We start from the raw sequence: 23,882 nt of genomic DNA on the forward strand, positions 1-23,882 counted from the left end.
ATCCTGCTCCCTGTGTGTAAACGTACCATCCCAAGCAAAATAGAAGTTATTCAAAGCTTGTGCAAATCCAAGACATCAACATGTAACTTTGACAGTAGATCGATGTTTTATTGAAGAGGGGCGAAAAATATAAGAGGGACATTCAAACTCATAAATAGAAAATTACATAAAAACGTCGTAGCTTAAAAAGACAAAAGACAAACATGCAATAGTATACAAGGCACAACATAGAAAAATAAAGACTAAAACTATGTTAACTGCTTACAGCTGCTATATTATTTCATGCATTGTTAAAGACATCTTCAATATTACATTGTAATCTAATATTGGGAACAACAGATCCCCATCTTTCGTATAGTTGCAAGAATTAAGTATGAAATTAGAATCCAACATAGTCTTGAGTGTTATGTATACTTATCAGTAATGCTCTCCAAAACTTACCAAGAATTTATTGGCTAAATAGAAATAATTGTATTAAATCTTAATGCTATTCAACTTTGTAATTGTGTGGCTCTAAAACTAATTTTACCTGAGCATCACTAATGAGTCTAATGTAGACGAAACGCGCGTCTGGAGTATTAAATTATAATCCTGGTACCTTTGATAACTATTTATGCCACTAAGTCGATGCCACTGCTAGTGGACGTTTCGTCCCCGAGGGTTTCACCAGCCCAGTAGTCAGCACTTTGGTGTTGACATGGATATAGATTATATGGTTATTTTTATAAATTTCCTGTTTACCAAATTATGACATAATCCTAGGCATTGATTACAACTTTTTGGAATTTTGGGTCCTCAATGCTCTTCTCCTTGAAATGGTTTAGCTTGATAACTATTTTGATCTGAGCTTTAATAAACTATAATCCTGGTACCTTTGATAACTATTATTGCGAGAAATTATTGACATTTTACCAATATAGCATCAAATTTCCCTAATGCTAAAAAAATTCAGCGGGAGAAAACTGTTCATAAAGGTGCTTGAGATCTTTGGTTTGTGCCCAGCAGTTCAAACTAAAGACTTGCAAGTTGATATCTGCTTCGTCTGTGTGGAGCACATCACAAAACGATTCAACTAAAGAATAGAACAATCCATGGGGGTAGGGTGATTTTTCGTCTTATTGTCGGTTACCTTTCATACAATTTCTTAAATGCTGAAATAGAACTTATTAATTTACTAATGTTTTTATGCAGATATTCAAGTTTATGTTTTGCAACTAATTAATGTTTTGAAAATAAAATGTTTATGTTTATTAAACATTTTAAATTTATCTTATTTAATTTCTATACAATTTCTTTAAAGACCCTGGTTGTCAACAGCCTCTACAGGCAGGACCATGTTCTGATTATACTGTGAATTATTTCTTTAATACAAATTCAAGCAAATGTGAGAGATTCTGGTATGGTGGCTGCCAAGGAAATCAAAATAATTTTAAAAGCGACGAAGAATGTCAAGCAGCATGTGTTCAAGGCATGTTGTTAAGTCTTGTAGTAATGCCGTCACTTCATTAGTTTTGGCTTCTGTTTAATTAGATTATTATCTCATATTTCTACTTGAGATTTTAACTACAGCATTAAACTTTAGACTTTATCAATCAATCAATATTATTTAATCAGAGTTCACTTGTTTATGAATCAATGTTAATGTATTCACGCAGTTCATGTAATCATGCATAATTATCTTCATAAGAAGATGTGATATATTCCTAAACGAGACACATCACCTCTTCCATGCCCAACATTAGACAGCGGTTTAACAGCTCAATATAAGAACAAACTAGTTCCCTTTATCAGCAATTATTTTGACAGACGTCCTATGTAAATAAACTTCATAAAAATGACTTCTCCTGGTATAAACAACCCATCAATGTAGACATAAAACCAATACTGTACCAAATATCCAAGTATAATTAATACTTGTACCAAATCTCCAAATATAATCAATACTTGTACCAAATATCCAAATATATATAAACTCTGAATATACACGCCATAAAAAGGCTAATAAATACCAAAGACTTTGTAAAGTGGATAGTTGCACGACAACGCCGATGCTCTATATTTAATATAATATAAACATTATTCATAATCATACATATATATATAAACATACAATATATAATTCACACATGAGTATCAAAGAAAAAACTCTCAAATAGCTGAATAAACTTTTAACCAGAAGTAAAATTTACCAAAAGAAAAGCGAACTGATCAGATTGACGGTGTCGTGCTGAATGATTACATGGGCAATAAAGAACCGCGAAAATAATTTTGAAGCGGGAAAACCTAACGCCCTCTATGTTACATTGATGAAAACACCCAGGAGAAATTAATTTCACTCTAATGCACTGCCCGTTTAAACGAATGAAATTACAATTCTCCTGGTATAAACAACCCATCAATGTAGACATAAAACCAATACTGTACCAAATATCCAAGTATAATTAATACTTGTACCAAATCTCCAAATATAATCAATACTTGTACCAAATATCCAAATATATATAAACTCTGAATATACACGCCATAAAAAGGCTAATAAATACCAAAGACTTTGTAAAGTGGATAGTTGCACGACAACGCCGATGCTGAACCCAAAGAACGGGGAGCTATAATATAAATATAGTATGAAAATGCTATATATATAGTCCAAATTGCAATTAATTAAAACAAAAAGAAATTTAAGTTAAATTCCCAAATTCTGGGAGACGATCATACGTTCTGATAAATCGTCTTTAACATAGCCATCCTTTGAAGTGTCCGACTTCCAACGTCCATGACGTTTAAAAAGTCTGTCTGAAACTCCAAATCTCGCTGCGGCTGTAGCACCCCCAGCTCGTAAACTATGTAATCCATATGATTTTATATCGGGAACAAATGGTGAAAAAGCATCAATGAAAATTTCCCTCATCCTTGTGTAGCTTAAAGGCTTATTCATTGAACGAAAAACAAATTTTCCTTTCACTTGCGACAAATTTCTGAATAAATACAGATTTGAATCAGATTGAATACCACTCCATTGCATATATAATTCCAAATTTCGAACTGGACACAACGTTGTCCCGGTTTTCGCAATAATCAACCAGTTTCCATCTCTGTAAATATCCGTCTTGCTTTTTTCGATGAAAATTGAAATGTGGGATGTTTTGAAATTAATATCAAAATATCGCAAATTTAACAATTCTGATACACGCATAAATCCTGCATATCCCAATATACACGCACAAATGGTACGTTGTGAAAAAATATTTTCTACACAAAAAAACTTATCATACATAGCCTGCAATAACTCAGGAGTTATCGGCTCTTTCTTCTTGATTTGTGAGCCTAATTTCCTTTTAGCGCCTTCAAAAACACATTTCACTAGTTGCGAATCTGTAGGAGAATCTGCACCAATAATCGAATGCGCCCACTTTATACTATAATATGCATCACATACGGGGCTAGACGTGGCAGAAAATTGCACTAAAGAAGCTAAGTATAAAGCCAAATATAACGGTTTTGTCGGTAAAATATCGACATCAGAAATATGGTTGATTTCGGCCCACTTTTTCCATCTCAAAAAACCATAGTAGTATTTCTTTACTGTGTTGTCTGATTTACTTTGCGCTAACAAATCGGGAATAATTGCTAAATAGCTGTCAAGATCATTTGGCAACTCTGTAATATCGTTTCTGAATACCTGGAAAAACATATTTGATAACATAATTTTAAATAAATATGTAGTTCCTTCAAAGTTTTGATATAGTTAATCAATATAATACATAATACAGTACACCAATAAAATGAAAAATACAATAAAGTATATGCAATAAAAATGTCAACCAATACATAAATAACTACCACCAAGTTAATACTAATAGTTAATTTAATGTCTCCCTAAAATCCATTCTAAGAGCCAACACCTTAAATGGTAAATCAATATTGCCAAAAACCGATTTATTCCCTCTACCAGGTAAAAAGTTAGCTTTGTTAGTAGGTAGGTAATAGAAACCCAACACCTGATCAATAAATCCATCACCTTTGGGACACAAAAACGGCCAGTAATTCGCCGATCTCCACAAAGGTAAAATAACAGTACCATATGCCTTGCACTGCTGCATGTACATAAGGACTTTCAATAATAGGCAAACTGGGGGAACATACCACCCATTAATACCTTGCCAATTGACAGTGAACGCATCAATACCCATTGAATGTACATTCCAATACCTGGAGTAAAATACAGGTAATCGATGGTTATGATCACTGGCAAACCAATCAATTTCATGAGGTCCCCACAGGGAATCCAAATATACAAAAACGTGTACTGCAATACCCCAGTCATCAGTGTCTATGATACGACTAATATAGTCTGCAATTTCATTCTGAGCCCTGGGTATCCATTCAACCTCTAAGGACACGTTGTACTTTAAACAAGTCACAAAAATGTCATATGCAATATCTTGCAAATCAGGCTTCATACTGCCTTTATGAACAATTGAAACAACGTTTTGGTTATCCGTAAACCATTTAATGCGTTTATCTCTCATAAAATCAATCAAAGAATGCAATACACATTCAACAGCCGTAAGTTCTCTCCAAGTAGAACTACGGTGTACATCGGTTTCATGCCACATACCATGAGCAATATTCTTAGGATTTTCTACTGTGTATCCACCATATCCAGTGCCACTAGCATCACTATAAACAATAGTGTGACACGAAAAATCGGATACAAAATGTTTAAAATTAACACATTTAATATTTTTCTTCCAGAATATAAGCTGCTCTTTACTTTGAGCTGAAAGTTCAATATAAGATTTCCAAGAACAAGCTGACATTACATCAATACTAAGATATTTAGTCATAATATAAGCCACATTTCCTATAACATACGACATGGATATAATCTGGCCAATAACGGAAGCTATAGTTCTCACATAAACTCTACCTAAATTTCCTAAAGATTGTTCAACTTGTATAATAGTATCAAACAATTTTGACAGTCTCTCAACTGGAATGCTCAGAATAGCTTTGTCTGTATCAATAAAATAGCCTAAATATATCAATGTTTTACTGGGAGACCACATGGATTTTTCAACCTTGGGTACAAACCCACTATCAATAAGATCTTGTTTAACTTGTGCGGCAATATCTGTACACGAATTAATATCAGAATGGGTGCCAATTCCATCATCTAAATACATAAGAATTTGTTTACCCTCACCTCTCCATTTTTTAATTAGCGGTCTGGTGACTTTAGTAAATATATAACAGGCAGAACTCAATCCAAAAGGTAGGACGAGAAATTTAAAATACTTTGTACTTTCACCATATGTCCAAGAAAAACCAAGGTAATCAGTATGCGGCTCGTATATGTCTAAATGGTGATAAGCTGAATGTATATCAAACTTAAAACAATAAAAATCTTGTTTAATAAATTGCATAGCTACACGGATATCTTCAAATTTCACAGATGTCTTCCACAGATGCAAATTTACATGACGTAGATCTAAAATTAAACGTTTTTTACCATTGTTTTGAACAGAAACAGTTAGAGGATTTACAACTAATGGTTTATCATTAGTACATTCAATAATAAGTCCTCTTATCAAAAGATCATCAATAGCTTCTAAAACAAAATCACTGTGTGTTAAAGCAGAACGATTGTTTTGTAAACAAGCGGAAGGCGGTGTGGTATAAAAAGGTATTTTATATCCGTGTAAAATAGTATCAATAATGAAATCATAACAACCAATGCTATACCAAAAATCAATATGTCTCTTTAATCTACCTTTAACGATAATATTAGCCTGACCTTGCTCATATTCAAAATAATCGTGTGTAAGATAGTGTGCACTCGATTGACTATCACTAGAAATATTTAAATACTCATCTTTTATGAAATCATTCCGTTTTTGGCTTGCCGACTGCTTTAGGATTGAATGGGCATCTATTCCTCCAGTGTTGGTTAGATCCACAACCATAGCAGGCTCCTTGTTGAACTCTAGGCTGACTTCCGCTCGTGCTGGGCATGTTTGAATATAACGGGAATCCGGAATACCAACCGGATTGAGGTTCCCGAAAGGGCTGCTGTTGGAATTTTGCTGGAATATTAGGTACATTCTGAACAGAATTATTTACATAATTAGAAGAAGATTTACCCTTTTTTGAAGCCTTGAATTTGCGCTTTTTAATAGCTCTATTTTCTGCTTTGGTGATTTTGTTTTCATCCTCGGTGTCACTTGCAACCGGGTTTGTCTCATACTGCCTAACAGTATCCCAACCACCCTCACTGCTATCAGCAATCTTAATCAATTTGTTACGTTTTTTAAGCTTGTCAATAACATCAACAACAGTTTCACGGGCGTAGTCTGATTTGCAATGTTCAATAGCCCAAATAACTTGATTAAGGTCTTCTACAAATTCAGAATTAAGTGTATGCTGCACTTTATTACCCTCATATTTCCAGTGATATTCATTATCAACTTTGAGTTTTTTAACTTGGGACGCGACAGCTAAAGAGGACCCCTGAACTTCAGTTTTTAAATCAATAAACTCCTGACGGAGTTTAGCGTTTATATCACCTTGTTGTTTGACAGCTCTAAAAATGTCCTGCAATGAAACATCAGGAGATTCTTCAAGAGGTGTTGGATTCTCTGGATCCATGGCTAAGTTCAAGATGAAAATTTACCAAAAGAAAAGCGAACTGATCAGATTGACGGTGTCGTGCTGAATGATTACATGGGCAATAAAGAACCGCGAAAATAATTTTGAAGCGGGAAAACCTAACGCCCTCTATGTTACATTGATGAAAACACCCAGGAGAAATTAATTTCACTCTAATGCACTGCCCGTTTAAACGAATGAAATTACAATTATTCGCTGTATAATCAATATATACCCTTGCCAAAAGTAAAGCAACAACTGATAATTTTCCTGAATCGTTTTTTACTGAATTCATAACTAATCGAAATATCGATACAATGAACTGAATTTGTGTTTTAGTAGATAACATTTAGAATATTAAATAAAAAGTGAAAGTTTGAACTGTTTTCACGATTGTGTTTTTCGCTATTTCATTTCGGGCAATTTTTTTATAAAATGGCAAAATAAAATAAATGATAAAGTTTCCAGTTATACTGAAGTTTAAAAAAAAATGTTTTGCACTATACACAAAATTCTTTTCAAAACTCGACAGTGACACTTTGTGTATACATTACAGTGAAATGTGAATCAGTAGCGGAAAAGTTCATCTACACGTCGTCTTATGCTTTGAACTAATAGTCGTAATTGTCAAACAGGAATTCTTTGCCATTTTTCACTCAATGGCACGCAAAGTGCTCGTTATTCCTGCAAATTCTTACTAGGTGGAAACCGGTTGCTGATTTGTCAACCAATATCATCTCAGACATGCTCAATGGAAATCATATCCGGTGATATGGGTGACCAAGGAATGTAGTCAATTACCTTCTGATCTAAATAAACTAAAACAATGCTGCTCTGCGTGCACGTGGTCTAGCATAATCATCAATGAATATTGGTCTAGTTTCAAGATTGTGATAGTCAAAATGTCGCACAAAGATATCCCGTATGATGTTATCGCGATATGTTTGACCTGCTCTAGTCCCATCCAGAACATAAAGGTCAAATTCGCAGTCGAATAAAGAGCATGACCAAATTGTCAAACACCTACCACCAAACGCTGCAGTTTCAAGAATGTGCCGTTTCTTGCATGATGTATTCTGAGAACGCCATAAAAGCATTTGTTTAAGGTACTTAGGGAAATAATGTATGCCTTTTACGAAATAAATGGAAACAAACCAGTATCAAATTTAATTTCATAACAAAAACTAGAAGCAAACACACTTAGGTGTTGCTTATTTTTTGGCGAGGCGTATACTATCTAATGAATTTACAGAATGCGCACTGCAGGTCTATGTTTACATATCGTATGCAATTAATGTTTAACGAGTTCAACAGATCCTATTTCTGTTCAAATGAGTTTGAACATTAATACTGACGTTCTTCCAAAATTAATTTAATTTACTAAATCGCATCTTTATAAGTTGCGTCGGATGCTTATAGACCTATTGTAAATGAATATAAAAACATCTGTTCACATATTTCGGGTTGAAAACAATCTTTTCTGAAAATCTGAAAAAAACAGACCACAATTTATATTTTATTTTGTATTAAAATCTTCCAAACTCAATTTAAGTCTTGTACATGAACATGTATATGTGCACCTGCATAAGGTCGATTTCGACACGAATAAGCTCAAAAGTTTTGTTCTATTTACAGTTGGGGCAATTGATTTACAAAAGATCACAAAGGATGTAATTGACTTAAACACAAAAGGTAAGTTTCCCTCCATAGAAAAAATAACCCAGATGATTATGGGTCATTTTCAACTGCGTTACCATAGTTCCATCCTCTGTTGTTAAATACCCGAATGAGACATCAACAAATTTGAACGCGAAAGGTGCCACATATAGAGCTGAATTTGCTTACCTGCAGCTAATATCATCCGGTTTTAATGATTTTCGTATTTCTCAGTCTCTAGTTTTCGATGAAGTGGTCATGGTTTAGGAATTGATTTGTCTTTTTCCTTGTTTGAAGAAATTTGTTGACATACAAACGTGTGTCTCTCTTTTCGTAAGCGACAAAAAAAGAAAAGAAAAGAGATTAGATGTAGATAACGTTACATACAACCTATCGTTTTCTTATATTATCCGATATAGTAAGAAGGAACAAGATTTGAATAATTTCGCACTTATATAATGTTCTGCCTGTTATAACCGAAATAGAATAATCTACAGATAAGTTGATGTCAAACATAATATTGATAACTACTAAGCAAGAACACACTGAAAAAGATGTGACATACCTGCAAGCACATGGTATTTTTTTAATATAGACAGAACGATACACAAATGACTATATAATTAAGTGTTATAATATGAATTTTCATTGAACAGAAAGACATATGGAAAACGAATATGCTTGACTCGTTGACATGAACAATTCATATGTGATATATAAGTAAAAAAATATATCAAATAACAATGTCAAAACAAATGTCAATAGCAACGAATAACAAAATGGCAGTAATTGATTTACAAGTCAATAATTAAACTCATTAGATGACATATTTATGCAATATTTAATACACTGTCAATGGGGAAAAGTAGCACATGCGTTAGGCATATGGTTAGTATATTTTCGAGCTATTAAATGAATGAAACCTGATCTAGAACAATTATTCTTGTTGTTCTGAATATATAATACATATTTTATTCATATCTGGTTACATGACGGTCGACTATCTTTAGGGGATCATATAGATTGATTATTAAATGGAATCTAGTCTTAAATATAGGCATAGTGGAACCTAAAAATGATATGTTTGGCTTTCACCTAAAATTCAAAACGTCATATTAAAAAAAATGTCGATGTTTCATTAATTGGTGTCGTAGATTTTTACTTGATAGCTGTACATGAACATAGTTTGAATATAAAACGATTAATATACATAGCTGAATGATACCTTTATCTCTTTTCCAAATTATTACTGGAAACAGATATTGTCGGATATACTTATTTACAAGTGTCATTTATTATATACGGACATGTACTCAAATAACACTTCACAGTTTACATAGCATCTACAGCGAACGTACAGCAACATATCAATTTAAACCGACTTGTTGTTTGTGTGCAACTTAATTTTTGATTTAGATATATACTCACCTAGTGAAAACATGGAAAAGATGAGTATCAAAAATAACAAAAATAACAAACCCCGAGGTAAATTTAGACCGGAAAGTCCCGAATCGTGTTGGTGAAATTATCATAAACCATTATAGATCCAACGAAGGCTTTAGCTATTCGGAAATACCTACCATATGCATAAATGATCGCGGAATTTAATTTAGCGATTACCTAGATCAGCGAAAATATGTGAAAATAAACACCCCGCAAAAATAACCTGTTTTACGGTCACAGCTGCCGTATTCCTGACATAAAAGAAAATAAAGTTAAAAGTAATCTTGTAAAAATTATTGATCAAAGTTTTCTGTCTTTCTCTTGATTTATCTATATTTTTTTACTCTTGGTTCGAAATGCAATTCAGATGTAATTTCATTGGAAACGAACTGTTTAACTCTCCTTGCCGATCTATTCTTATTTTCATATGAGTCGGAGTTCTTTAAGACATTTGTCAACAGCATGAAGATAAAAAAAAACAAGATAATTAAAATTCACAATTAGATGTACTGAAGAGGCTCTTTCCATCAACATATTTTTCTATTTGAATTCATGAATGCATCTTTTATATGCCATTTGATAAGAGACTTTCCATGTTGAATTTTCCGCGGAGTTCCGAATTTTTGTTATTTTTGATAAAATAAAATCAAATCAATTTGAATTGAAACTTTTGCATGACTGGTGCATCGTAATAAATTCTCTGCAATTCAACAACCCTATTCTGAAATATGTTTGACAATCAGAACTGTCTGAATGACGTTTCTTTAACATTTATTCCATACACTTGAATCTTAATGAAATCATGAAAAAGTAAACAAAATAATGTTTCGTTCTATTCATAGAAGGTTCAGTGGATTCATTTATGAAGCATGTGGTGTTCAATAATACATCATTAACATTTAAATTACAAAATATGATATTGATATTAAGAAGAATAACACAGATGACCGTGGAGAAGTTCCAATTGTCAAAAGTAAAATACACTTAAACCTAAAAAAGAGTAATGAAAACGTGTAGAGAGAAAACATGTTATAGCTGTTATTATCCAAAATGATTCGTATGATACATACAATACGGTGGTTATCTTTTTTTTTATATTTACAGTTTTTAATTTAGAGTCATCGACAGATAAGTCGCTGTCAAACCTTACATTGATCTCTTCTAAGTTGGAAAAGACCTTTAAGGATGTACAAGAACTGAAACCAGATGGTATTTAAAAAATATATAATTATAAACATAACCTGATAACGATTTCACAATTGTTCTAATTTCATGAATTTGTGTTTTTGATTTTCTGAATTTTCATTATATAGATAAATATATTGTAACAGACTATGCTCACCAGATGTGTTATATTGATATGCGTTTTATAGTTGATGTGTTTCCCTCAGTTTAAGATTGTTATCCGGATCTGGTTTCTCTCAATCAATTTATGACGCATGCACAGCTGTATATTGCCAGTATGTAATATTTTTGGGTTTCCAACTGTTAAGATCACTCTGCCATGCTTTTTACGAAATTGCATCTCACGAATTTGTGACGTTTACCTGGCATAAATATCTTTGACCCCGAAATATTATCGACGTATGCGTCAGGCTGAATAATCCGACATTGATGTTTGACCTGAACTTAGTATGGCATTATCCGGTTTGCTGGCGAAAGACAGAAAAAGACTTGTTTCTATCATGCAAATAAACAAAAACAGGTTGTCTGCATACTGAAATTGTAAAATATCAGCTGCTTGACATAATATGTAACCTTTTCGAACCTGTCGCTACGCATATTCCATATTGTGGCTTTAAAAATAGCCAAACAATACATTTATCTCGTTTGCGAAAAAAACATTGAATTCATATTCCACATGATTTTATTGTACACTTGTGAAGGATGGGCGTAAAACCGATGAAGAATATTTGAGAATGGATAAATTCTGAATAAATATAAGATATAAACTGATAAAATTGTTCTAAATACAAATTTAGTTTGAATAATATTAAATGATAAAAAGGTCAGTTTTCTGCTTTTCTTCCTTGTAAGAATTAAATGCAAATATCTATTAAAGATTTCCCTGGGCCCCCATTTCCAAATCAATAAAATATTTTATATGGTGGTAGTGGTGAATATCAAAGAACGGTAACCCCGTTAATGTATACATTTTGTGAAATTGTATCCATTAATACAAATCAAAACATCGAATTAACTCGATTTCTCAATATAATTTTAAGTAACATTTAGATTCCTTGTTGATAAAAAAGCGGTTTGATGGAAACACTTTGCAGTGTAATGTGTGGTATAGCTAGCTGTTTACGGTATCGCAAATACTGTAATTCAAATATTCATTTTGACGGAAACAATGAACAGGAAATAGTAAAGTAAATATAAAAAAAAAAATGGTATGATTGCCAATGAGACAACTATCCACAAAAGACCACAATGACACAGACATTAACAACTTAAGGTCATCGTACAGCCTTCAACAATGAGCAAAGCTCATACCCCATAGTCAGCTATAATAGGCCCCGATAAGACAATGTAAAACAATTCAAACGTGGAATCTAACGGGCTTATTTATGTAAGAAATGAACTAAAAACATATATGTAACACATAAACTAACGACAACCACTGAATTACAGGCTACTGACTTAGGACAGGCACATACATCAATAATGTGGCGGGGTTAAACATGTTAACGGGGTCCCAACCCTCCCCTAACCTGGAACAGTGATATAACAGTACAACATAAGAACGTACTATAAAAATCAGTTGAAAAAGGCTGAACTCATCAGATGGACAAAAATACAAGTGGACGTGGCCGGGTACTTATACATCCCGACACAAAAAGATACAATGAACAGATCTGAGGGTACTCGCATTTATATGATAGCTAGTGCATAGCCACTAACAACTAATAATAAAATCATGCATCTAAGACTAAACTATCAATCCATACACATCGAACATCCAATGGATTAGTGTAAAGACGTCATGAACAGCCAAAGAAAATAATGACCGTGTGCAATGCCAAGTTACAGGTATCGACAGATTGTAGATCCATGAATATGAATATGTATATAACATACTAGTAATATTTAGTTTAGTTATATTTAGCTTTTAATTTACTGATAAGAAATTCAATATTTATACGAATAAAAACAATAGGCAATGATCTTATTACAGTGTTGAATGGGTAACCTTTTAGAATAAGTTTATTGAAAGGAGCTACAAGTTTACACGGATTAATAGTAATAATTTTTAGAAATCCAAGTGCTGAAATTATTTTTCACTGTATAATTTCTTTACATTAAAACTTAATTTTTTTAAAGTATTTTTAATTCCATAGTTGATGGACAATGGAGCAGTTGGATAGATACACCTTCCAGTGTAACGTGTGGTGTTGGTTGCCGTTTGCGGTATCGCGAATGTTCTAATCCATATCCTCAACAAGGCGGGAAAAAATGTACAGGAAGTAGAAATAAACATGTCAAGTGCCAGCAGTATGACCCTTGTCCAGGTAACTCTTCAATAATAGATCAGTCGTAGGCATAGTAGCAGTTAAATATTCAAACACTTCATACGTGAAATTTTCACATGTATGTTGTGAAAAGATTATAATTAACGTTGGAATAATATAACAGCGATTCACATGTGAGGCATCTTAATAATGTAACTGTAGGCACAACTGTCAAACACTAAAAGAGATGCAATCATACTTCAGTCTCCTGCTATTCTCAATGGTAAGGAAATCTACTACTTTTTCGGATTAAAATGACTTAGTGTAAAAAATCCTTATATTGTTCTCTAGAAGTTCCTAGATAATCATGTTGCAATAAGATAATGCATCGACGAATAATAGTGCATTCAGGACTCGTTCACAATGTTGTCATATCAAAAATAGGTATTGCATACTTCTCGTATTCATTTTATGCTCTTTAATTTAGAATTTTTTTTAAGAATATCTATTCAAATTCCTAGTGCATGGAACATGGAGTGTTTGGAGCGAAACCACTTGCAGTGTAACATGTGGTGTTGGAACCAGTTTACGATATCGCAATTGTTCTAATCCACATCCGCAATATGGAGGGAATAACTGTACAGGCAAAAGTATAGACCATGTCATATGTACTCATACTGACAAATGTCCAGGTAACTTTTAGATTTAAAGATAATTCAGACGTAAAGAGTAAGTTATACATTTGAAATTAAAGTCATTCATAGTACTATTGTTCGATATGTGTATGAGATAGTAATACCGTAAGCAATAGGTCAGCTATATTTTATGATGTACGTCTCAGTCTATCATTTGACCTAGGCCTCATTGTATCGGTTCATAGCTCAGTGGTAAGTTTTTGTTTTTATGTCGGTTTTCCTAAGACTTTGAGCAAAAGCTCAACTACAATTTGTATATGAAAGGATTGTAAGGATTTATATGTATGTATGGCTATCATCATCTGACTATGAATGCATTTCCATTATTCTTGGTGAAGTTTTTAAAGTTTTCCATGTTAAGTTTGTTTCTTAGACACATATTAGATATTATTTGCAATAGGTCAACTATGATAAATGCATGTCCGGATATATTCACACTAGTTTCGTTTGCCAAAATATCTCCAAAAATATGATTCAACGTATCGGATTCAAGACTTGATATGTTGCATTGCAACTTTGAAAAAAACACGAATTTTTTTTCAGCACAACTCGTACAACCGTCTATAAGAATCGAGCCAACTTTCCAAACAGTGAACGAATTTGAGACAGCAGAATTCAGATGTATTGCAACTGGTCGACCAACACCAACAGTAGAATGGCGAAGAGGAACTGGTACTATGAACCCCAGTGCTGTAATATCTGGTGGTGTGTTGAAGATACCAGCTGCTCTAAGAAGTGACGAGGCCCAGTACTTATGCCAGGCTATAAATGTAGCAGGAAGCACACTAGATAGAACCATTCTTTATGTAAAATCTAGTAAGTACTGAGGGACTTGAATAAGTTGAAGCTATTTCACTGAAATAGATGTGAAATGTTATGAAAATACTTTGTTAAGGGCTATTCCATTTAAAAAATGTGAATATGTTTCGGGCTATTCCATTAAATAGATATGAATTCGATTAAGACTATTGCATTAAATGGATGTCAATTTGGTTAAGTCTGTTCTATTCGAATAGATGGGAATTTGTTCAGGACTATTCCATTAAATGGATGAGAATCTTTTGGGGTTATTCCATTTGAAAAGATTTGAATTTGTTGAGAGCTAATCGATTTAAATGGATATGAATTTGTTTATAGACACTTTCAAATCTAAACAAGATACCTCAGTTACTGAAAATTAACACCTTTGACTTAGTTGCTGAAAGTAACCCTTAGGTTTTACTCCCGTGTTATGTTGTTAATAGCATATTCCATCTTTTGTTTTCTACGAGATTAAAAAAGTCTGTGTGATTTTTTGTTATTTTGACATCAAACTTCTGATATTGTTTTCAAACAACAGACACATGATTTCCAATTTCAGATCCACGACCACTGACACTCATTGTACGACAAGTAGCCATTATTGCAACAATAGGAAGTACCGAACAACTTATTTGTTATATTGACGATAATTCCGTCAGACCTACGTTGATCTGGTCAAGGAATGGAGGTCTTCCGTCAGGTGAGTCAGATAAGTCATATGTGGTATCTAAACACATAATATATACGAATGTTTTCTATTAATTTATTTATTTTTGGGGGTACTAATTGTCGTGGCAATAGAACCTAACCTTTGTAAATCCTGAAACATTCGAAATTGTGGTTCACCTATTCCCACAAAACCTACCGAAATTCGTATTAAACGAATAATTATGTATCCATAGTATGAAAATGAATATGAAACTAAAACAAAATAAAAAACAAAGAAAAAATGTCACCTAAGGAACATGAATCACTTATCTGAGGAAAATGCCATATTCATATACACCATATATATATAATATCGTGGAATGTTTTCATTTTATACATCTGTTTTGATTCTCCTAATCATTCTCAAATCTGGACAATTATGTTTGTTTTAAAAATGAATCTGATGCTGATTATATAATACATTTTGTTAATCAGGTTCAAAATCTCTTACAGTTCCTACATAAACACTGTTGATTATTAAAGATGAATGGGAAAATCTATATACTCTGGTGCGAAAGTCCTTTATTTATAACAAATGGTTCCACTTATACCTGTTATAGTTGATGTCTTTACCTCAGTTTTAGTTTGAAACTCGAATTTGTTTCTCCCAATAGATTTATGATTTTCGAATAGGGTAAACTATAGCTACTGTTGCCTCTTTTTTTATAACTCTAATGTCAAGTTGTCAATGTCAATGAACAGTTCCAACTCTTGTTCAGTTAAGCTCAGTTTTATAGATTACTGAATTTAGGGAAATATTTGCATGTATCAAATTTTAATCATGTTACAAATGTAGCAGTAATCATTTAACAACAAAATCAACCCTTCACAGATATTTCACTGTGCACTGATGTCTAAATTGTTCAAGGCAAAAAAAGCATAAAACATCAGCGAATATTTCACTGGCCCACTTTAAACACAGAAGTCTACATACACAGTCAACAGTTCACAAAATCCTGTTTAAAAATATCAATTAGATTAAGAAAGGCAATGGGGAATGTGTCAAAGCGACAACAACCCGACCATGGAGCAGCCGAAGTCCACCAATGGGTCTTCAATGTAGCGAAAATTCCGGCACCCGTAGGTGTCCTTCAGCTGGCCCCTAAAAATATATATTCTAGTTCAATGATAATGGACGTCATACTTTACTCCGAATTATACACAAGAAACTAAAATTAAAAATCATACAAGACTAACAAAGGCCAGAGGCTCCGGACTTGGGACAGGCCTAAACTTACGGCGGGATAAAACATGTTTATAAGATCTCAACCCCCCTATACATCTAGCCAATGTAGAAAATTAAACGCATAACAATAAGCACATTAAAATTCAGTTCAACATGTTCAAGAGAAGTTCGAGTCCGATGTCAAAATATATAACAAAAGAAAACAAATAAAATGACAATTATACATTTCTAAACCAAGTCAGTCATATGATTTACTTTTGTTTTCATTTTGAATCTTTTCATTTTACAGGCTCAAGACAAGACAATGGTGTTTTGACCTTGAACAACATTCAGTCATCTCATGCTGGTTCCTATGTGTGTTCAGGTAAAACACCAAATGGAGCCATGGGAAAAGCCACAGCTACTCTGACTGTACGACCTGAAATAGAAAGTAAGTATAATTGAACAGGAGTACTTAATATTTTGTATCAAGCCTAATTAGGGATGAAACACCCATGAATACATTACCACTTTTTTAAGTTAGAACTATGAACATTTCAATCAAAATAATGGTATCTTTGTATCTATGATTTTCAATTTCTATTTAGCATTTAACCCACACTTTATAGTCGGGCTATAATGTGTTTCATCTTGTCTGTCAGTCTGGTCGTATGTGAGTCTTTAAAAATGCATGCCTTCACATTTGTTCTCCGATACAACTGAACAGATTATCTTAATAATTGGTCAGCAGTATGACTTTCAGGATCAGATAGATACCTTCTTCCTGTTAACACTAAATGAACAAGCAAGGTTGTGCTTAGCATAACAAAATCTTTGCATTTTCGTAAGCATTTAGTGATTACTAGTCTTTTCTGTTTTGTACAGCCACAGTTCCAAATGCATCAGTGACACCAGATAGAACAACTATCTCCGAGGGAACTAATGGTACCATTAGATGTAACGTCACTGGTACCCCACAACCCAAGATAACATGGTCGAAATCTAGAGGAGAATTGACAGAAAGACACCAGGTTAAGCCAATTAATTCAAGAGATAAAAAAGTTGGATAATTTTATTAATAGTATAAATATGCAGTTACCTACTAGTATCAGTCGACGAAATGGTTGCATTTGCTGATTTTGACATCCAAACTTGACTTATAATTGATAATGATTTGCCAGGGAATAATTGTCCTTGCGTAAAAAAATATCAAAGTAAGATATTAAAAATGTTTGGTGTAAATTTTTTTCAATATTTGTTTGATGACAACAAATGAGATATTATAGTATTGAACGCCTTTTTAAAGGAATTTAATGTGAACTACTTTTAGTAACATTTTTGCTACACATAAATAAGCTTCTGTGACGAACAATGTCTAGTCTGGATATGTTGTACTATGTTAATGTTTTTCAGAACTAAATGGTATTTAGTTCCAATTTGAAAATAGTTTTGAGCTTTATCTTACCTCTAAAGGAATAACAGAACTGTAGTTAAAGAGTTGCCACTGTCAATTGTAGATTTGACGGTCACACATGCAGTTTTACTGTCGACGCGTAGCGGAGACAGTAAAACGAAGATTTCGACCGTCAATTCAAAACTGCAGTACTGTTATTCCGATTATAAAGCATAACAAAAAGAATAAAACGATTAAACTTGATTAAATGTCTAAATTTGACAAATAAAAAAAATCCGCAAAACTTTATAAATGATTTTGGCGCAAATACGTCATGGGTAAACGTGAAGTCATACAACTGAAAACTTACAAACTGTACGATTCAAATTCGAATAAAATATCATTAAAACTGCTAATTTGAAGTAGGTGTTGTTTTATTTTCCATCATATAGCAGTTGTTGATTCAATCAATTCAAAAGGGCGGGTCCGTCCTTAGTTACGCATGGTCAACTGTTGATTTGACGGCAATTTTTAGCCAATGAAAAAAAATGTTACATAAACACATAAAGGAAGTTGTGGTGTGAATGGCAATGAAACAACTGTCAATCCAAATAACAATTTAAAAAAAAAGGAAACCATTATAGGTCAATGTACGGCCTTCAATAAAAACTGCATTATAATCAAGCATATCAGTATTCGGTCAATATATAAAACGTGCAACTTCTAGTTACTATGAAAGTTCCTGTTATCATATTTCTATTAAATTTGACGCGAATCAGATCGGAGAGGTTGAAATAAAACAAAATAGAAAGATAAACGTCTTTTACATGTAATATCGTTTATTCATATTACTCAAATGAAATTGATTTATTCAATTGTTATTAGATGGAATTATTTTATTCACTTGTTATTAGATGGAATTAATTTATTCAAGTAACTTGTGTTTAATGAGTAGAATTACAAATGTGTATCATCTTATTCATTCGATATGTATAGGTATTTCGAGAAACGTTAATAATTACTAATGCCCAAGTAGAGGACCGTGGGGTATACATCTGCCGTGCTGAGAATACTGCAGGGTTAGGACAAGACAGGGCCATTGTAGAAGTTCAAAGTCAGTACAGTCACACTTTTTATATTTTTATTCGAAATTTTAGTTTAGAGGTTACGTTGTAGAAAAAAAATCGACATGAGGTTTTGTAATCTTGGGAATAAAAAAAAGAGTTGAAAAATTGTTCATATCATCTTAATGTTGATAAGTTTTCTCACCAAACAGAAACTCATATCACGATGGAAATTGTACGATAGAAATTTAAACATGACTAAAAAGCCTTGACCTTTCTTCGATAATTGGAGGGCACTTCAGCTTCGAAATATTGTGTATCCAAATTGAAAAAAAACACATTCTAAAAGTAAATTATGTATAGCAATTTGTTGTTTTCATAATAAGTGAATGATAACTTATATAAATCTTAAACTTGTTTCAGGAAGAGTTAAGCTTAGGTTGGACATCTATCCAGGAATATCTCAGACAATTATGATGGGAGAAAGCGCATTGTTTAGATGTCGTGTAATGGGCGGAGACCCTCCTCCAAATGCAACATGGTCTCGGTAAGCTGACACAAATCTTTAATTCATTAAAATAAAATGAAATTTGCATTTCCCTCAAGCAGGTTACAGTGTGTATATTTTTGAATGATGTGTAATCGGAAAACATGACTTTATTGCAATTTCGCCTGTCTCGATGGGGACTCGAACCTCTGTGTTACAAAGAAGCATCTTTGTCAACTGTGCTTAAAGTACTTCAATTAAACTAAACCGCTGACGGCTGACACAGTATTTACTAATAAAGAGAAACAATCCCGTCAAACTTCCCCTCCCTGAAAAGTCGTCATACTAGTCTTACTCTTATATTATAACCTCACTAGATTTCCTTTCTTACCACTGTATTTTTTTAATTGGGTACCAAATGTAACTTGAGACCATGATTCTATAGCAATATCGCCTTTCTCCTCAGGGACTCGAAAATAAGTACCTCAATGTCAACCACTGAACAACCGGATCCTGACTTTTGAAAGGCACATATTGAATGAAGATGGGTTCCTATTATTACCATTTCTTTGAGGTTTGAATTTTATGTTAAAAAATAACAAACAATAATCAGTGCATACATGAACTATTTGCAAACTAAATGCATGGCCTGCATATATCAAGAGATTAGATACCAATATTAATGGACATAAGACACAAAGTCCAATGTTACTAACAATTTAAAATAATATAATCAATGAATTATTCTAATATTGTTATTAAGTTATGTGTAAACAATATGTATGTCACCCATTAATCTAATCAGCAGATTTTTTCTTTGATAGTCAGTGAATTATAACAGGGTACGTCAAGAGAAGTTTGGAATCTTGATGTGTTATAAAACAAGCAATGTTTTTTTTTTAAATGCATGTCCTGCACTTGAGGTTCGCACATCACAATTAGTCTGGCCAGAGGTCAGTTTTGATACAATATTCGATACTCATCTAATTTTAATATTCTCTCTTCAGAGCTGGAGGACAGCCAATCGTGTCCACCATAGACACGACGGATAATGGAGTCATCAAGTTTAAAGACGTGACAGGGGAGGAGTCAGGCGTTTACATTTGCACGGTCACAAATGAAATGGGATCTGTGACAGCGACAGCCACACTACGAGTTATTGGTAAGGTGTAAGTTTGAAAAAAAAGAACTACATGTACGCTTTGATAAGGTATTATTTTTTATTTTCAAAATCACATCAGCAATGATTGTGGAGTTTTTCTTAGTTTGGGATCCTTACAGCTGTTCAAAACTCACAAAAGAGCACTTATATGGCCAAAATGTATATGATAAACTTATCAATATTTATAATCTATGGGATCTCAAAATTGAAACGAGCTTTGATGGTTAATCAATGTCACTTATTTATTTTACAAAAATCGTTGGTTCTCTACTGGCACTGAAGCTTTCTCCACAAATAAAAAAAAGCCGGTTGTCACAATAAAGCCAAAGTGCAGACAGAGATATTTTAAAAATAACAACAATCAATTAATTTCAATTGTAAATGTTAAAAGGTTACAGGAACTATTCTGTAGATGGTACAAAACACTACAGGGAAATAACTATGTAAAACTATAAAGCTTCTCAATGATAACAAAAATAGTGATTGTCAAACAGCTATTATTATTATTAGTATGGTTCAACTCGCCAATTTAACACACGAGGAAGACGGGGCTACTAATATATAATTTAAATACATGAAGGATGTGAAGCAAATAAAGTATGCAGTTTAAATATATTTAATTTCATAGCATTTGTGTAGTTGGAAAGAATCACATTTACTGTTCAAATTTGTTTAATTTTTTTTCTACATGCAATCTAGTGGCCTTATCCTTTTATTTTTTATTTTTTGTCAAGTAATGCTGTAATACAACATGTATATTTTTTCAAGAAAACGAATGGTGATATACCTTAATAAATATTAAGTTGCAATTCGATAAATCTGTAAATTATTATTTTAGTCAAAATTTGTACCTGTAAAGAAAGAAGCGGGTCACATTTCATCTCTGTATTCATAATATTCAACAGTCACTAAAATTAGTAGTTCAGGATGGTGTGCAAAACAAAACTATTTGACCGCTTCTTCCGAGTTTCAACAATGAAATGTCTGAATTCATTTGCACATAATAAAATACATATGAGGTTCTCTTCCAGGAAAGGAATACTGTTAAATAATATATTATGTCGGTTGATTGATTTTGTTTGTAGCTAAACGTCAATAGGCAACTATTTTATTCAGGTGCACTACGAGTATACTCTTGGGACGTCCCTCATATCAATTATAACCGGCAAAAAAAAATCTCTCAACAAATCTAACGAAATTGACGATATTGTTGATAGGTATACAACACCTTATATACCCGGTCACTACATTTCGTCCCTATTCATAGTTTAAAAGTATACATGGAAAATAAACAAAACATGTGACATGTTTTAAGGTCCTTCAATGTTTTACCTCTTGTTTTGGGAAAAAAAGATTTAACGACATTGTATCGGCAAAATATAAAGGATCACTAAATAGTTAGCTCACAGTCCATATATCTGATGTACATCGCAATCCCTCAAAACAAAATCATTTTAAAAATAATGCTATTGTGTTGGTATTAAATTAGATACACATGGATAATATAAAAGAAGAAAACTAAAGACTATACAAAGCCAACCCCTAAATAAACCCAGGGAAGATTCAAGGTACACAGAAAAAAGTAAATATATTCTGCTACACTATTTAAAAATTCAATATAGTTCTCCTATTTACAGTCCATCAACAGTATCTGTCTTTACCTACCGTCAGTGGTTAACATTCAATATAGTTCTCCTATTCACAGTATATCAACAGTATTTGTCTATACCTACCGTTGGTGGTTAATATTCAATATAGTTCTATTCACAGTTCATCAACAGTATCTGTCCTTACCTACCGTCAGTGGTTAACATTCAATATAGTTCTTCTATTCACAGTCCATAAACAGTATTTGTCTGAATCTACCATCGGTGGTTAATATTCAATATAGTTCTCCTATTCACAGTCCATCAATAGTATCTGTCTTTACCTACCGTCGATGGTTAACATTCATTATAGTTCTCCTATTCACAGTCCATCAACAGTATTTGTCTGAACCTACCATGGGTGGTTAATATTCAATATAGTTATCCTATTCACAGTCCATCAACAGTATTTGTCTGAACCTACCGTCAGTGGTTAACATTCAATATAGTTCTTCTATTCACAGTCCATCAACAGTATGTGTCTATTACTACCATCGGAGGTTAATATTCAATATAGTTCTCTTATTCACAGTCCATCAATAGTATCTGTCTTTACCTACCGTCAGTGGTTAACATTCAATAAAGTTCTTCTATTCACAGTCCATCAACAGTATTTGTCTATTATATATATATATATATATTTTACTACTGTCGGTGGTTAACATTCAATATAGTTCTCCTCTTCACAGTTCATCAACAGTATTTGTCTATAACTACCGTCGGTGGTTATCAATCAATATAGTTCTCCTCTTCACAGTCCATCAACAGTATTTGTCTATAACTACCGTCGGTGATTAACATTAAATTTAGTTCTCTTATTCACAGTCCATCAACAGTATCTGTCATTACCTACCGTTATTGGTAAACAAATACAACATAGTTCTCCTATTCACAGTCCATCAACAGTATACGCGTGTCTCTACCTACCGTCAGTGGTAAACATTCGATAAAGTTCTTATCCTCACGGTGATTCAACAGTATCTGTCTGTACCTACCGTGAGTGGTTAACATTCAATATAGTTCTTCTATTCACAGTCCATCAACAGTATTTGTCTTTACCTACCGTCAGTGGTTAATATTCAATATAGTCCTTCTATTCACAGTCCATCAACAGTATTTGTCTAAACCTACCTTCGGTGATTTCTTTAAATTTAGTTCTCTTATTCACAGTCCATCAACAGTATCTGTCTGTACCTTCCGTCAGTGGTAAACATATACAATATAGGTTTCATATTCACAGTCCTTCAACAGTATTTGTCTATAACTACCGTCGATGGTTAACATACAATATAGTTCTTCTATTTACAGTCCATCAACAGTATCTGTCCATACCTACCGTCGGTGATTAACATTAAATTTAGTTCTCTTATTCACAGTCCATCAACAGTATCTGTCATTACCTACCGTCAGTGGTAAACAAATACAATATAGTTCTCCTTTTACTTTTACTGTTGAATGGTTTTATGTTATATCCGTTTGACGTGGCTCGGTACTTATACATCTCGTCAATGTGTGTATATTGGCTTTCATTTTTTGGTGGTTTGTTTTGTATTTTCGATCTT

The 23,882-nt window shown here is 33.0% G+C and overlaps 3 protein-coding genes across 3 annotated transcripts in view; 1 reads left to right on the top strand and 2 right to left on the bottom strand.

Annotated features, from left to right (window-relative positions):
• Positions 1–22,420, top strand: part of LOC134693494 (hemicentin-1-like) — a 32,666-nt gene extending 10,246 nt beyond the window's left edge. The window contains exons 2-11 of the mRNA XM_063554328.1: positions 13,089–13,259; positions 13,721–13,891; positions 14,438–14,710; positions 15,255–15,395; positions 16,879–17,019; positions 17,454–17,599; positions 18,958–19,075; positions 19,449–19,572; positions 20,520–20,681; positions 22,312–22,420. Coding sequence (XP_063410398.1) covers positions 13,089–13,259; positions 13,721–13,891; positions 14,438–14,710; positions 15,255–15,395; positions 16,879–17,019; positions 17,454–17,599; positions 18,958–19,075; positions 19,449–19,572; positions 20,520–20,681; positions 22,312–22,420 — 1,556 coding nt within the window. The remainder of the gene's footprint in view (positions 1–13,088; positions 13,260–13,720; positions 13,892–14,437; positions 14,711–15,254; positions 15,396–16,878; positions 17,020–17,453; positions 17,600–18,957; positions 19,076–19,448; positions 19,573–20,519; positions 20,682–22,311) is intronic.
• The window catches only part of LOC134692754 (glycine amidinotransferase, mitochondrial-like), a 647,170-nt gene that overhangs the window by 387,114 nt on the left and 236,174 nt on the right, over positions 1–23,882 (bottom strand). The gene's annotated exons all lie outside the window — the stretch shown is intronic.
• Positions 2,684–4,157, bottom strand: LOC134693496 (uncharacterized). The gene is made up of 2 exons (XM_063554330.1): positions 4,019–4,157; positions 2,684–3,679 (listed from the first exon to the last, which is right to left on the bottom strand). Exons 1-2 carry the CDS (start codon positions 4,079–4,081, stop codon positions 2,684–2,686), a joined length of 1,059 nt encoding a protein of 352 aa, XP_063410400.1. The 5' UTR covers positions 4,082–4,157.

The sequence above is a fragment of the Mytilus trossulus genome, chromosome 12, assembly GCF_036588685.1.
Source record: "Mytilus trossulus isolate FHL-02 chromosome 12, PNRI_Mtr1.1.1.hap1, whole genome shotgun sequence".
NCBI lineage: Eukaryota > Metazoa > Mollusca > Bivalvia > Mytilida > Mytilidae > Mytilus > Mytilus trossulus.

What these genes read in the sequence shown, in the direction of transcription:
- LOC134693496 (XM_063554330.1), bottom strand. Translation starts at nt 4,081, where the DNA reads ATGGTACTGTTATTTTACCTTTGTGGAGATCGGCGAATTACTGGCCGT. An exon ending in GCCGTTTTTGTGTCCCAAAG is followed by an intron (nt 3,680 to 4,018) that starts GTGATGGATTTA and finishes ATGTTTTTCCAG; the next exon opens with GTATTCAGAAACGATATTAC.